This window comes from Crinia signifera, chromosome 3, assembly GCF_055691185.1.
Source record: "Crinia signifera chromosome 3, ASM5569118v1, whole genome shotgun sequence".
Lineage (NCBI taxonomy): Eukaryota > Metazoa > Chordata > Amphibia > Anura > Myobatrachidae > Crinia > Crinia signifera.
Window position 1 is genome coordinate 28,533,110 of NC_139219.1, and position 15,229 is coordinate 28,548,338.

General features: G+C 47.0%; 1 protein-coding gene across 4 annotated transcripts in view; it reads right to left on the reverse strand.

Moving 5' to 3' along the window:
• The window catches only part of LOC146063288 (nuclear RNA export factor 1-like), a 60,124-nt gene that overhangs the window by 8,443 nt on the left and 36,452 nt on the right, over positions 1–15,229 (reverse strand). For all 4 annotated transcript variants that reach the window (XM_083175541.1, XM_083175538.1, XM_083175539.1 and 1 more), the window contains exons 14-19: positions 12,867–12,922; positions 11,728–11,835; positions 9,597–9,658; positions 8,481–8,596; positions 8,116–8,158; positions 5,716–5,788 (exon numbers count right to left, since the gene is read on the reverse strand). In XM_083175541.1, the coding sequence (XP_083031667.1) occupies positions 5,716–5,788; positions 8,116–8,158; positions 8,481–8,596; positions 9,597–9,658; positions 11,728–11,835; positions 12,867–12,922 (458 nt within the window). The remainder of the gene's footprint in view (positions 1–5,715; positions 5,789–8,115; positions 8,159–8,480; positions 8,597–9,596; positions 9,659–11,727; positions 11,836–12,866; positions 12,923–15,229) is intronic.

A 15,229-nucleotide genomic window follows, 5' to 3' on the forward strand; every position in this document is an offset into this window, starting at 1 on the left:
ACCTGGGAGCAGGTTACAGAACTGGTACAGGAATGGAGTGACATATAATTACATCACAGCGCTCCTGTGTGCACCTGACACTGAGCTAGGAGCAGGTTACAGAACTGGTGCAGGAATGGGAGTGACAAATAATTACATCACAGCGCTCCTGTGTGCACCGGATACTGACCTAGGAGCAGGTTACAGAACTGGTGCAGGAATGGAGTGACACATAATTACATCACAGCAATCACAGCGTTCCTGTGTGCACCGGATACTGAGCTAGGAGCAGGTTACAGAACCGGTGCAGGAATGGAGTGACACATAATTACATCACCGCCATCACAGCGTTCCTGTGTGCACCAGATACTGACCTGGGAGCAGGTTACAGAACTGGTACAGGAATGGAGTGACATATAATTACATCACAGCGCTCCTGTGTGCACCTGACACTGAGCTAGGAGCAGGTTACAGAACTGGTGCAGGAATGGGAGTGACAAATAATTACATCACAGCGTTCCTGTGTGCACCGGATTACATCACAGCGTTCCTGTGTGCACCTGACACTGAGCTAGGAGCAGGTTACAGAACTGGTGCAGGAATGGAGTGACACATAATTACATCACAGCCATCACAGCGTTCCTGTGTGCACCGGATACTGAGCTAGGAGCAGGTTACAGAACCGGTGCAGGAATGGAGTGACACATAATTACATCACAGCAATCACAGCGTTCCTGTGTGCACCGGATACTGAGCTAGGAGCAGGTTACAGAACTGGTGCAGGAATAGGAGTGACACATAATTACATCACAGCCATCACAGCGTTCCTGTGTGCACCGGATACTGAGCTAGGAGCAGGTTACAGAACTGGTGCAGGAATGGAGTGACACATAATTACATCACAGCGTTCCTGTGTGCACCGGATACTGAGCTAGGAGCAGGTTACAGAACTGGTGCAGGAATGGAGTGACACATAATTACATCACAGCCATCACAGCATTCCTGTGTGCACCGGATACTGACCTAGGAGCAGGTTACAGAATTGGTGCAGGAATGGAGTGACACATAATTACATCACAATGTTCCTGTGTGCACTGGATACTGAGCTAGGAGCAGGTTACAGAACCGGTGCAGGAATGGAGTGACATATAATTACATCACAGCCATCATAGCGTTCCTGTGTGCACCGGATACTGAGCTAGGAGCAGGTTACAGAATTGGTGCAGGAATGGAGTGACACATAATTACATCACAGCAATCACAGCGTTCCTGTGTGCATCGGATACTGAGCTAGGAGCAGGTTACAGAACTGGTGCAGGAATGGAGTGACACATAATTACATCACAGCCATCACAGCGTTCCTGTGTGCACCGGATACTGAGCTAGGAGCAGGCTACAGAACTGGTGCAGGAATGGAGTGACACATAATTACATCACAGCGTTCCTGTGTGCACCGGATACTGAGCTAGGAGCAGGTTACAGAACTGGTGCAGGAATGGAGTGACACATAATTACATCACAGCCATCACAGCGTTCCTGTGTGCACCGGATACTGAGCTAGGAGCAGGTTACAGAATTGGTGCAGGAATGGAGTGACACATAATTACATCACAGCCATCATAGCGTTCCTGTGTGCATCGGATACTGAGCTAGGAGCAGGTTACAGAACTGGTGCAGGAATGACATCACAGCAATCATAGCGTTCCTGTGTGCATCGGATACTGAGCTAGGAGCAGGTTACAGAACTGGTGCAGGAATGGAGTGACACATAATTACATCACAGCCATCACAGCGTTCCTGTGTGCACCGGATACTGAGCTAGGAGCAGGCTACAGAACTGGTGCAGGAATGGAGTGACACATAATTACATCACAGCGTTCCTGTGTGCACCGGATACTGAGCTAGGAGCAGGTTACAGAACTGGTGCAGGAATGGAGTGACACATAATTACATCACAGCAATCACAGCGTTCCTGTGTGCACCGGATACTGAGCTAGGAGCAGGTTACAGAACCGGTGCAGGAATGGAGTGACACATAATTACATCACAGCCATCACAGCGTTCCTGTGTGCACCGGATACTGAGCTAGGAGCAGGTTACAGAACTGGTGCAGGAATGGAGTGACACATAATTACATCACAGCAATCACAGCGTTCCTGTGTGCACCGGATACTGAGCTAGGAGCAGGTTACAGAACCGGTGCAGGAATGGAGTGACACATAATTACATCACAGCGTTCCTGTGTGCACCGGATACTGACCTGGGAGCAGGTTACAGAACCGGTGCAGGAATGGAGTGACACATAATTACATCACAGCGTTCCTGTGTGCACCGGATACTGAGCTAGGAGCAGGTTACAGAACTGGTGCAGGAATGGAGTGACACATACCGTATTTATCGGCGTATAACACGCACCGGCGTATAACACGCACCTTCATTTTAAGAGGGGATTTCTAAATAAAAACTTTATTACAGTGTTTATTAACATAATTGATTATCTGTAAAAGAAAAAAAAAAATCCACCTTGAATAACAGAAGCAGGGCAGCACAGTTAGCACAGAAATCCTTCTCCTCCTCCAGGCTACAGCCAGCGCTTGGGAAGGCTGATGCTGCTGCTGTAGCCAGGGAGGAAGGAGTCACTGTGCAGGGAGGAGTTTTAAGTGTGCTGCTGCTGCGAGGACCCGACGGTGAGCAGCAGCAGCAGCAGCAGAGAACACGCGATTAGTAGGCGCCCCGTGGATGACAGGGAGGAGTTTTAAGCGTGCTGCTGCTGCGAGGACCCGACGCTGAGCAGCAGCAGCAGCAGAGAACGCGCAATTAGTAGGCGTCCCGTGGATGACAGCAACGCGCATAACAGCAACACCCGGCATTACAGGCATTACAGGTACCCGCCGGGTGAAATTACCGCCGTATAGCACGCATATCGGCGTATAACACGCACCCATCTTTTCCCTCTATTTTCAGGGGGAAAAAAGTGCGTGTTATACGCCGATAAATACGGTAATTACATCACAGCAATCACAGCGTTCCTGTGTGCACCGGATACTGAGCTAGGAGCAGGTTACAGAACCGGTGCAGGAATGGAGTGACACATAATTACATCACAGCGTTCCTGTGTGCACCGGATACTGAGCTAGGAGCAGGTTACAGAACTGGTGCAGGAATAGGAGTGACACATAATTACATCACAGCCATCACAGCATTCCTGTGTGCACCAGATACTGAGCTAGGAGCAGGTTACAGAACCGGTGCAGGAATGGGAGTGACACATAATTACATCACAGCCATCACAGCGTTCCTGTGTGCACCTGACACTGAGCTGGGAGCAGGTTACAGAACTGGTACAGGAATGGAGTGACACATAATTACATCACAGCGTTCCTGTGTGCACCGGATACTGAGCTAGGAGCAGGTTACAGAACCGGTGCAGGAATGGGAGTGACACATAATTACATCACAGCGTTCCTGTGTGCACCTGACACTGAGATAGGAGCAGGTTACAGAACTGGTGCAGTAATGGAGTGAAACATAATTACATCACAGCCATCACAGCGCTCCTGTGTGCACCGGATACTGAGCTAGGAGCAGGTTACAGAACTGGTGCAGGAATAGGAGTGACACATAATTACATCACAGCCATCACAGCTTTCCTGTGTGCACCGGATACTGAGCTAGGAGCAGGTTACAGAACTGGTACAGGAATGGAGTGACACATAATTACATCACAGCCATCACAGCGTTCCTGTGTGCACCAGATACTGAGCTAGGAGCAGGTTACAGAACTGGTGCAGGAATGGGAGTGACACATAATTACATCACAGCCATCACAGCGTTCCTATGTGCACCGGATACTGAGCTAGGAGCAGGTTACAGAACTGGTGCAGGAATGGAGTGACACATAATTACATCACAGCCATCACAGCGTTCCTGTGTGCACCTGACACTGAGCTGGGAGCAGGTTACAGAACTGGTACAGGAATGGAGTGACACATAATTACATCACAGCGTTCCTGTGTGCACCGGATACTGAGCTAGGAGCAGGTTACAGAACTGGTGCAGGAATGAAGTGACACATAATTACATCACAGCCATCACAGCGCTCCTGTGTGCACCGGATACTGAGCTAGGAGCAGGTTACAGAACTGGTGCAGGAATAGGAGTGACACATAATTACATCACAGCCATCACAGCGTTCCTGTGTGCACCGGATACTGAGCTAGGAGCAGGTTACAGAACTGGTGCAGGAATGGGGGTGACATAATTACATCACAGCGCTCCTGTGTGCACCGGATACTGAGCTAGGAGCAGGTTACAGAACTGGTGCAGGAATAGGAGTGACACATAATTACATCACAGCAATCACAGCGTTCCTGTGTGCACCGGATACTGAGCTAGGAGCAGGTTACAGAACTGGTGCAGGAATGGGGGTGACACATAATTACATCACAGCCATCACAGCGTTCCTGTGTGCACCTGACACTGTGCTGGGAGCAGGTTACAGAACTGGTACAGGAATGGAGTGACACATAATTACATCACAGCGTTCCTGTGTGCACCTGACACTGAGCTAGGAGCAGGTTACAGAACCGGTGCAGGAATGGGGGTGACATAATTACATCACAGCCATCACAGCGTTCCTGTGTGCACCTGAAATGGAGCTAGGAATGTCTCACAAGCAGTTACCTCTTATTATTATCCTTTATTTATATGGCCACAAGAGTTCCGCAGCGCCCAAATACAGAGTACACATCATCAAAATGATGGGGGGGGGGGGGGGTGTCTGCTGGCTGTCTGTGTCTCATGTCATGTGTCACAGGATCACGTCTTTCCTGTCAGGAGTCACAACACCAGGCACCATGTGTGACCTCCTCTCATGTGGGGGGGTTTACCATGTACAGCTGCTACTGTACATCATACAGAGGACTGAGAACTCCACCCCCACTTGGGCTGCCAGTACAGGGAGCGATGAAAATAGCTTTCTAGCAGGAAGCCATTCTGTGCACATCACCAGAGCTACAGTGATTCCATGGGCTGCTGAATGTGCAGCCCAGCACAAGCAAATCCTCTGCAGTGAGCATGCCCAGACTTCAGTGAGTCACTCAGTGTGATGCAGCTGAAGGAAGCTATGCATTGCACCAGAGAGGTGCATGGAAGTTCTTTTTTATTATTATTAATTAATGTTTGAGCCTCAGTTTAAATAAATATTATTCACTATTATTTGTGTGTAGATCTTTAATAGGAGTATCATTTTCTGTACTTTAATTAATATTAAAGTTATTCAAAGTGTGTATTTTGCTCCGTACCTGTGTTTGTGTGCATATGGGTACATCATTTGTTTACAGTATATGCACAAAAACACTGGTACAGAGCAATCACATCCAAGGTTACTTTATTACATAGTTTAATGTGATTTAAAGTAGATTATCTGTATGTTGTGTTCTGTTTGCAAAGAGCAGTATCCAGGCAATTGCAGCCCCCCCCCCCCTTATGTCTAAAGGCAGAGCCGCCACTGCACCTAATTACAGCACAGTGATCACAGCGTTCCTGTGTGTGCCTGATACTTAGCTTGGAGCAGGTTACAGAACCGTTGCAGGAATGGGAGTGACACCTTAATACCTTACATCACAGCATTCCCGTGTATGCCTGACACCCACCCACCCCCCACCCCCCCCTCACACACGCACTCCCCAAAAAGTAAATAAAATGTAGTAGAACTGCAGAGACTTGTAGGCGTACCTGGTGTCTGCGCTCGGGGTGATGAGGAACGTTCTCCTGAAGGGAATAAAAGGATTCTCTCCGTTCACATCCACTGTAGGAGAGAGAGATAGACATGTCCTGGGTCTGTGTTCTGCCTGCTCTCCCGTAATACTAGAACCAGGTTCATATTAACGCGTGCGGTCTGTGACCCGGGATTCCATCTGCGCATGCGCAGAGTGACGCGCCGGCCGCAGGGCATGCTGGGAGGGATCCTTGACGGATCCTTTAAACAGCGCTGCGGTAAGAAGCCCATAGGCTTCTGCAGGGAATCGCCAGCTTTCGCTGGCGATTCCCTCTGCAGCGCTGCCACTGCGGAGGGGGGTTAGATCATACAAAAATACGGTAAAAACCCAGATAACAGGGTTTTTACCGCATTTTTGTCTTAGAGAATCGCCCCCCATATCACTTATTTAGTACAGTGTGTACATGATAGCTATAATCATATTAGTTGCTATGGGCAACAGCTCCAACTTTCCTTGTTTAGGTTTTACAAAACACATGCACAGACAATGAGGTTTTACTGAATAGATGAGACCGGGTGTACTGAGGCTGGAGGTATGAGGTATATGACGCTACATGGTGTACTGAGGCTGGAGGTATGAGGTATATTACGCTGCATGGTGTACTGAGGCTGGATGTATAAGGTATAATACGCTGCAGGGTGTACTGAGGCTGGATGTATGCGGTATATCACGCTGCACGGTGTAATGAGGCTGGATGTATGAGGTATATCACGCTGCACGGTGTACTGAGGCTGGATGTATGAGGTATATAACGCTGCACGGTGTACCGAGGCTGGCTGTATGAGGTATATCACGCTGCATGGTGTACTGAGGCTGGATATATGAGGTATATCACGCTGCATGGTGTACTGAGGCTGTATGTATGAGGTATATCATGCTGCATGGTGTACGGAGGCTGGAGGTATGAGGTATATCACGCTGCATGGTGTACTGAGGCTGTAGGTATGAGGTATATCACGCTGCATGGTGTACCGAGGCTGGATGTATGAGGTATATCACGCTGCATGGTGTACTGAGGCTGGATGTATGAGGTATATCATGCTGCATGGTGTACGGAGGCTGGAGGTATGAGGTATATCACGCTGCATGGTGTACTGAGGCTGTAGGTATGAGGTATATCACGCTGCATGGTGTACCGAGGCTGGATGTATGAGGTATATCACGCTGCATGGTGTACTGAGGCTGGATGTATGAGGTATATCATGCTGCATGGTGTACTGAGGCTGGAGGTATGAGGTATATCACGCTGCATGGTGTACTGAGGCTGGATGTATGAGGTATATCACGCTGCATGGTGTACTGCGGATGGATGTATGAGGTATATCACGCTGCATGGTGTACTGAGGCTGGATGTATGAGGTATATCACGCTGCACGGTGTACTGAGGCTGGATGTATGAGGTATATCACGCTGCACGGTGTACTGAGGCTGGATGTATGAGGTATCTCACGCTGCATGGTGTACTGAGGCTGGATGTATGAGGTATATCACGCTGCATGGTGTACTGCGGATGGATGTATGAGGTATATCACGCTGCATGGTGTACTGAGGCTGGATGTATGAGGTATATCACGCTGCATGGTGTACTGAGGCTGGATGTATGAGGTATATCACGCTGCATGGTGTACTGAGGCTGGATGTATGAGGTATATCACGCTGCATGGTGTACTGAGGCTGGATGTATGAGATATATCACGCTGCACAGTGTACTGAGGCTGGATGTATGAGGTATCACGCTGCATGGTGTACTGAGGCTGGATGTATGAGGTATATCACGCTGCATGGTGTACTGAGGCTGGATGTATGAGGTATATCACGCTGCATGGTGTACTGCGGATGGATGTATGAGGTATATCACGCTGCATGGTGTACTGCGGATGGATGTATGAGGTAACTCACGCCGCATGGTGTACTGAGGCTGGATGTATGAGGTATATCACGCTGCACGGTGTACTGAGGCTGGATGTATGAGGTATATCACGCTGCATGGTGTACTGAGGCTGGATGTATGAGGTATCTCACGCTGCATGGTGTACTGAGGCTGGAGGTATGAGGTATATCACGCTGCATGGTGTACTGAGGCTGGATGTATGAGGCATTTGGTGCTGATCTCCTGCACTAAATGTTGGGTGGTGCTAGTGCACCGATATAACAATGATGGGTATGGCACAGCCTATTAATAGGGGCAGACACAAAACATTTATTCCCATGTGCGCCATGCGGTAGCAACAATGACGGATTTACTTTCAACTCCACATCAATGAACGTCAATGAAAGAAAAAGCAGAAACAAAGGAAAAGCAGGATCGTGCCGGCGGCTGAGCTGTAACCGCGTGTATGAGGAGATGCCAACTCACCTTCCCGAAATGTTCCTTCTACAACGAAGCACAGAAGTGTTGCCTGAGGAGGAAACACAACAATGGAAGATATGAGCTGTTTTATAACATAGGAAGAACTAGAACAGCAGCACAGAGTGTGTCAGGAACCCTGCTGGTAAGCGATCAGACACACTGATACATATTCAGGATAGTAAAACTGATCTACAACATCTGCCCTTCTCACGCCTTCCACCAATGAGACGGCTGCTCACGTCACCTGACACAGAGGAGGGCAGATATGCAGGAGCTCCGCTAGCTTACGCTCCGAGCTCTGGAGCAGAGTAATGTCTCAGGGAATGATCTACGTATGAACAGAAGTGGAGTATATGGAAGAGGAGACTTACTGTCTGCATACTGACATCTATTCTCATGGTCTGCAGGTCGTGTTCTGTTCTCGGGAGATTGCACAGGAAGCCGACCACCTGCAGTCTGTTGTATTTTAATAACTGCAGACTCTGACCTACAAGAGGAGAAGGATATTTACAAGAAGCAACTCGTTAGATACTCGTCTTCAACAGCGTGTATCTGACTGACGATCAAAGGACACGGGGAGATTTGTCAACTCGGAATCAGAGATGTATCAAATGGAAAATGCGGTAAAACCACCTTTGGGTGGCGATACCCTATAGAAGCCTATGGGCTTCTTTTCGCCGCCCCCCCCCCCCCCTCTGGCTTACCTTCCTGAAGGGTCCTCCTGGACCCTGGAAGGTAAACCTCTCCTCCCCCTAGTGACGCAGCCGGACGTCCTTCCGGCTGCAGGGGGGAGGAGGAGGCGCCCGGCGTGACGCCACGTGAGGGATGCAGGAACCGGCTGGGAGGTGACGGAGACACCCCGCACACCACATTCCAGGTATCGCGGGGGGCCTCCGTCACCGCACCGCGATGCCAGCCGCATATGTTAGTACATATGCGGCGGCATCGCGGCGGGGGGGGGAAGGGGGGGGCGCGGAGGGCGGCGATGTATTTTAATACATCCCGCCCCATGTCTCAATGGCAGTAGCCCGAAACCCGATGTTGATACATCGGGCAGCGTCGCATCCCCCATTGAATCCTATAGGGATGCGGCTGCTGGTGGGACAGGGGGATCACAGTCCCCGAAAACGGGTGTTGTGGCTGGCTAGTCCCCGAAAACAGGTGTTTTAGCGGAATTACCTGCAAATAAAAGTAAACAGGCCCCTATGTCCTAAAGGGGTGTACAAACGGCAGGCAGGCATAGCGAATTTGACAAAAGCCATGGGCTATTTGGCTAAATACACTGCACTGTGCGGCGTCGGGTCAAAATTGCCATGCACGCACAGTCTAATTGGCACATTGGTACCGTCCGCAGTGTATACACGGTGCCATTCTGGGGACCTAGCACATCGCACTGGTGTACACCCCTTATCTCTGGGGGGAAAAGGCTACAATGACAATGGCAACAGACAGACAAGAAAAACACAAATAAATATTTATTGACAAACCTAATCCTTTCATTTTGTAGAGGTTCCGGTTCTCCCTCCAATATTCTGTAATCTGGTCAACGCTAAACACAGAAAATGGGTTCATTTAGCCAAGCTCGTCCGGTTACACACAAACACCCGCTGACAATGTACAAAGGAGTCACAGGGGCGGCACTTAATAGTCAAAATGTCGGCATAATGAATGTTGACATGATGACTGTCATAACACCACAGCCAACCCTTTTGAAGAGCCCAGCACAGCAAGCACTATTGCAGGGTTTCCTAAACAGGGTGCTCAAGACACCATAACAGTCCAGGTATAAAGGATATCCTTACTTTTGCACAGAAGGTATAATCAAACTGAATGAGATTTTAATTAATTCAGCTCTGTTTAAGGCCAATATTCAATGCCTCAGATTCGCTGTATTTTACCGCGAATCTGGCAATTTGTCGGGGTAACGGTGAATTTTCTCTCATAAAAAAAAAAAAAAAAAAAAATTGCCCTATTCAATGGAGACAATTCGCTGAAAATGAACAGCGAATATCTGTCGATTTGCCGCGTGCGATTCACCGGTGGTTTTCAATGGGATTTTTAGTCAAATTTGCCGAGAGTGTATTCAATCCTCAAATGGAGAACTGCTTTCTCCAGTGATTTTCGCTATGTTTCACCGTTTTGCATTCGTCATCTTTTTTAGGTGAACTAGAATGTGATCTTTTAAAAGAAAGGGTTTTTTTGTTTTTTTTTGGGTGTCATAAAAATCTGATTTTTTTTTTTTTCTGTGAAGGGGCATGCTATTTTTATTCATGTGCTTGTAGCACATGAATATATATTTAATTATTAATTTTTTTTTTTTTTTTTTACACATTCGCCAGCAGGGGGCCGGGAGCCGCTCATTAATATTCATATATTCACTACACTCTGGTCCAGATCATTACATATGCAGGATCGGGACCAGTGAGTGCAGCGGCTACTATCCCAGTCCCCTGCCAGCTCTCGGGGGGCTCTCCCTGTGTCCCTGCCAGCCCTCCTTCACCCCCCACAGTGTCCGGCGCAGGCAGGGAGGCTTCCATCTCCCTGCCTGCCACCGTCCCCTGGCTCCCTGCTGCATTCGCGGGGGGGGGGTGTTAAAATTTGCCACCAGAGGCAGCGAGCCCCTGAGGCGTTGGATAGGGGGTGAGGGAGGGCTGGCAGCGAATGCAATAGCCCTCCGGAACCCGGCGATTGTGCAGCGAATCCAAAACAGGATTCACTGCACAGGATGAATTAGGGTATTGAATACCTGCCTAAATATGCATATCCTTAAAACCTGGACTGTTAGGGGTGTGGATCATTGTATAGACAGTAAATGGATGAACAGTCAACCCCATATGGTTTACGGGTCAAAAGTAAGTGTCGACCTCATGATTCTCTAAGTAGACACTATCGATCTAGTGTCTGAAATCAGGCTGTTATGTTACCTTAAAGACTGAGCGGTAAAGAAGCATCAATGTGGGTAATAAAGAAGCATCGATGTGAGTAATATCAGCGCCGTAATCAGTGGTTATGTGGTAAGTGACCGAGGTGCTATGTGCCAGGGCTTTGAATGTGTGAGCGGGGTTAGCTGGCCATTTATCACATAATATAAATGTTTGCCAAGTATATAGTGCTGCAGAGACGTATACACAGGAAGTTATGGAGAGACATAGTATGACATCCCTACAATGAGAAATCTGCCATTCCCTACACAGACCAGTATAATGGCCGATCGTCCCTTCGCTCCCCGACCTGCATTGTCCGTGTGTGTGTAACAAGAACCACAACTAGAGAACCTGTACCGGCCTCTCTATGCCTATTTACGCTCAGGGAACCCAGGAAACCATGGCCATGCTGCAGGGAAATCTTCGAAAAAAGTAGGGTCTAGTGTAAAATAAAGGTTGCAGGTCCTCCAGACACCCTAACAGTCCATGTTTTCAAGATATCTATGCTTTAGCCAAGGCTGCTTAAGCAGTACCTCATCAATTTGATGATTAATAGCATGCATTGAGGACCGAGTTTGAATATGCTTTGAGAATCTCCAGAGCATATATGATCATTTGAGATTGTTACACGATAACAATAATATTAATAATCGATTTTCAGTAGTTACAATAAAAGTCGTCCTGTAATACCCACCGTTGCTTTGGAAAGTGGGCATTTGGCATACTGATGGAAAAGCAGGCATGCTCATGGTATAGGGGTAGGAGGGTCTGGCGGTCTCCGGAATCGTAACAAGTAAAGTATCTGGAAGGAAAGAACATTTATACATCAATACTCCAAAGAAAGTTCTAGATCAGACTTTCTCCTTTATCTTTTGAGACTCGAAGAAATGCAAGTGCCGCCATATTGTGGTATACAAGCTTCTGCATTCAACACTTTGACTGCAAGCTCCTCATGTTGGCTTATCGTCTAATATATCCCTGACCATCACATGTGCCACATCTATCATAACAACGGGTTACCACAATCCAGTAAATAATGAGTCGCTTAACGAGAGTAACCGCAATTCCAAGTGGGCCAGACTTGGGTGAACACTTTGTGGGTGTAAGCCTCATCGGGCAACCTCAGAAGGGGTTTGTAGACCCAGACCCTGGTGGACGTCAATTAATATGTAGCTTAGTGCTAGAAAACATGGATGATGTTCCTAAATAAATCAGGGATGCCCCCAGTCTTTATGCGATGGGCTGCTATTTCCAGAACAGGTACTAGATAGGAGGGAGGATATGACTAGTGTCCACAGTTCTACTACAACTGCAGCGGACACCTTCTAAAAAACTATGCACACTTAATTTCTCCACTGATTTTATCTAGAACCAGCCCATAGCGGATATGGACTACGATCCCAGGAACTACTATGTGAATGGAAACTCCATATTGCATTTTTTTGACCATGAATATGTGCAATACAGGGAACCCCTGGCTAAAGATCTACTAGGGCTTGGTGAGGGCCGCAGGTTATGAGCAGGGAACCCAGTAAACACATTACAGTAATAACTGGCTACCGGCCTTCTCTAGCCCTGTAAGTGTCCTTGGGCAGATTCAGTTAAAGCAGAGCTCATCGTGGGTAGGAAGCTAAGAGCAATTTAAGTTCAAGCAATTCATGTAGCATCTTCTCGTAGGCTACAACTCTGCCCCCTAGTGCGCTGACTGGATACACATAATCTGGCCCACATCAAAGATTGCCACCTATTGGATACCACAAACATTCATGTTCATTATTTACTCAACATCAGAACGTCAGCAATGCAAAATAACTTTAACTGCTGAGAACTTACTGTTGCAGAAACTGCAGTAGAAAAGTTTTGATTTCGTCGGTCATAAAAAAGCTTCCCTGGAACATAGAATGAAATCTGGTAACTGTATGGTAATAGAGGTGATCAGTTTACATGTTCACTAGTTATAAATTTACTTTTGTTTTGCAATACACATAATAAAAAAAGAAAAAGCATTATACAGAGAAGAGGAGGATTTAGCAAAGGATAACACATCATTAATGAAAACAAAAAACAAATATACAAACCGAGTTATATTTTCTATAGATCTCAGATCTAATCTTCTAACCTTGTAGAGCCACATAAACAACTAAGACTCCTGGAGGAGCAAACGGGAACGGCAACTGGGCCTCAACAAAGAGCGGAGAAAATGCAATGGGGACAATTCATTTCTGATTTCTACTGCAATAAGCCGATTACGATCTCGAACATTATTGAGTTGTGAACTTCTAAGTGGGAAGATACATTTAAGAAAAAACTAAATAATTAAAAAGTTTTTAATTACTTTGAGTGCAATCTCCTGTGTTCCCATCTCCTATGCATCTCCTGCATAGTGGCAATGCTATGTTCATCAGCAATCACTGATACAAGCGACCAGCACTGGGGCCTGATTCTTGGACGTGCTGAGTTTGTAGTGGCTTCTGCATAAAGTCACAGATGGGTGACCGCTAATAGTCGCTGCTGCATTCAATTTAGGCTCAGTATGCTGTAGAGTGCACAGTATAATCTACCTATTTCCCAGGATTTGCTTGCTATACAGTACCACAAAGACACATCTGCCAATAGAATGTCCCTCAGACAATGGAGATCAGCCCGTTTCAGCCCCATAACACCCATTCTGTACTCCCTTCACTGGCTGCCTATAAGATGGCAAATCATTTTCAAGATAGGCTTCCTGACTTTCAAAGCTCTACATGACCAAGGCTACATGACCAGGGCCCAAGGTACCTGAAGCAGCTTCTAATCCCTTATTGTCCCACTCGATTACTGCGATCAGTTGATGAAGGACTACTAAATGTACCCAGAATTCATCTGGGGGTCGAGCTTTCAGTTCTGTGGCTCCAATTCTATTGGAACTCACTTCCCCGCTCAGTTCGAGAAGCTTCCACTCTGGAAACATTCAAAAATACACTCAAGACTTTCCTGTTCACCCAAGCATTTCAACTAATGTCCCTTGTTAGGTTTGTTTTGTATTTTGTGCTGTAAAAGGCTAATAAAAGCACTTTGAGTCCTATTAGGAGAAAAGTGCTATATAAATAACATTATTATCATTACTACTACTACTACTACTACTACTACCTGGCATCTACAGCTTTGTGCTTTATACACTTCTTCAATGAATACCCAATACCATACTACCAGCCCACCTAAACCAGCAGTGAGGCACATATTGCACATCCTCAATACCTGTTGCACCATTAGTCTACTCTCCTTACTTCTTCAATATAGATGTTTGGTGGCCGCTCCACCTGTCTTTTTACAGGTTTTTTTTTAAAAACATGTCATTTCTTTTTTTTTTTTTTTTTTTTTGTTATGCAAAAAGTCTCAATAGCTTCAACCAAATCTGAGGAAAGTAAATGTTCCTTTTCTTTTGAATGTTTTGCTTCAGACATAATGAAGGAATAAAGACCACTCTAGGTAGAAATGGCGGGTTAGTTTTAAGAACTCGCTCGTCTTCATATATGAAGACCCAAGTCTCCGAGAAGCATCTTGCGGTTGCCCAAGCGCTTCTTCTGGGAGTAACTGCATCAGTTCCCGTTCTGGATGAAGAAATAAATTTCCCTGGAGCTGTGTTCAAACATCTCCCATAAAATTTAGATTGAGAGTTGGTACCCCAGGCTGTTGCCATTACAAGAACATCTTCCAGTTAAGGCCATCAAGATATTCTTACACTGCTGCTCATCAGGGCAGAAGTGGACAGATCTCCACCTAAGGCAGCATCTGGTCACAAATACAACATTTTAGAGTTTTCAACGTCTAACCAGACCTGGTCTTAGGCTCCTCTACTGGGCCCAGGCTGTGCATTGACAATGGATTACAGTCAGCTCTTGGAATCAGATGAACGTTCCCTACGTACTCTGAAAGAGCATGAATTATCTGTACTCCATCCCACAATGCATCAATCTTAGAAGTAGACATTTCAGTGGATGCATGTTCCAAGGGAAGGCATTGCTACTAACAAGGCCGGTCCTCCTGGCAGTGGTCCAAACCAAAGGTCCTCGACATCATTGGCGAAATTAGAGGACAGAAGACTTAGGAAAGAGGGAGAGGTGGCCCTATACAACATGTGTGTCTTCTTTCCTGCCGTGACTGTGGAGGAGGGGGGCATTAACCCCAATGCCCAATGTGTGTATCGCCATGGACCA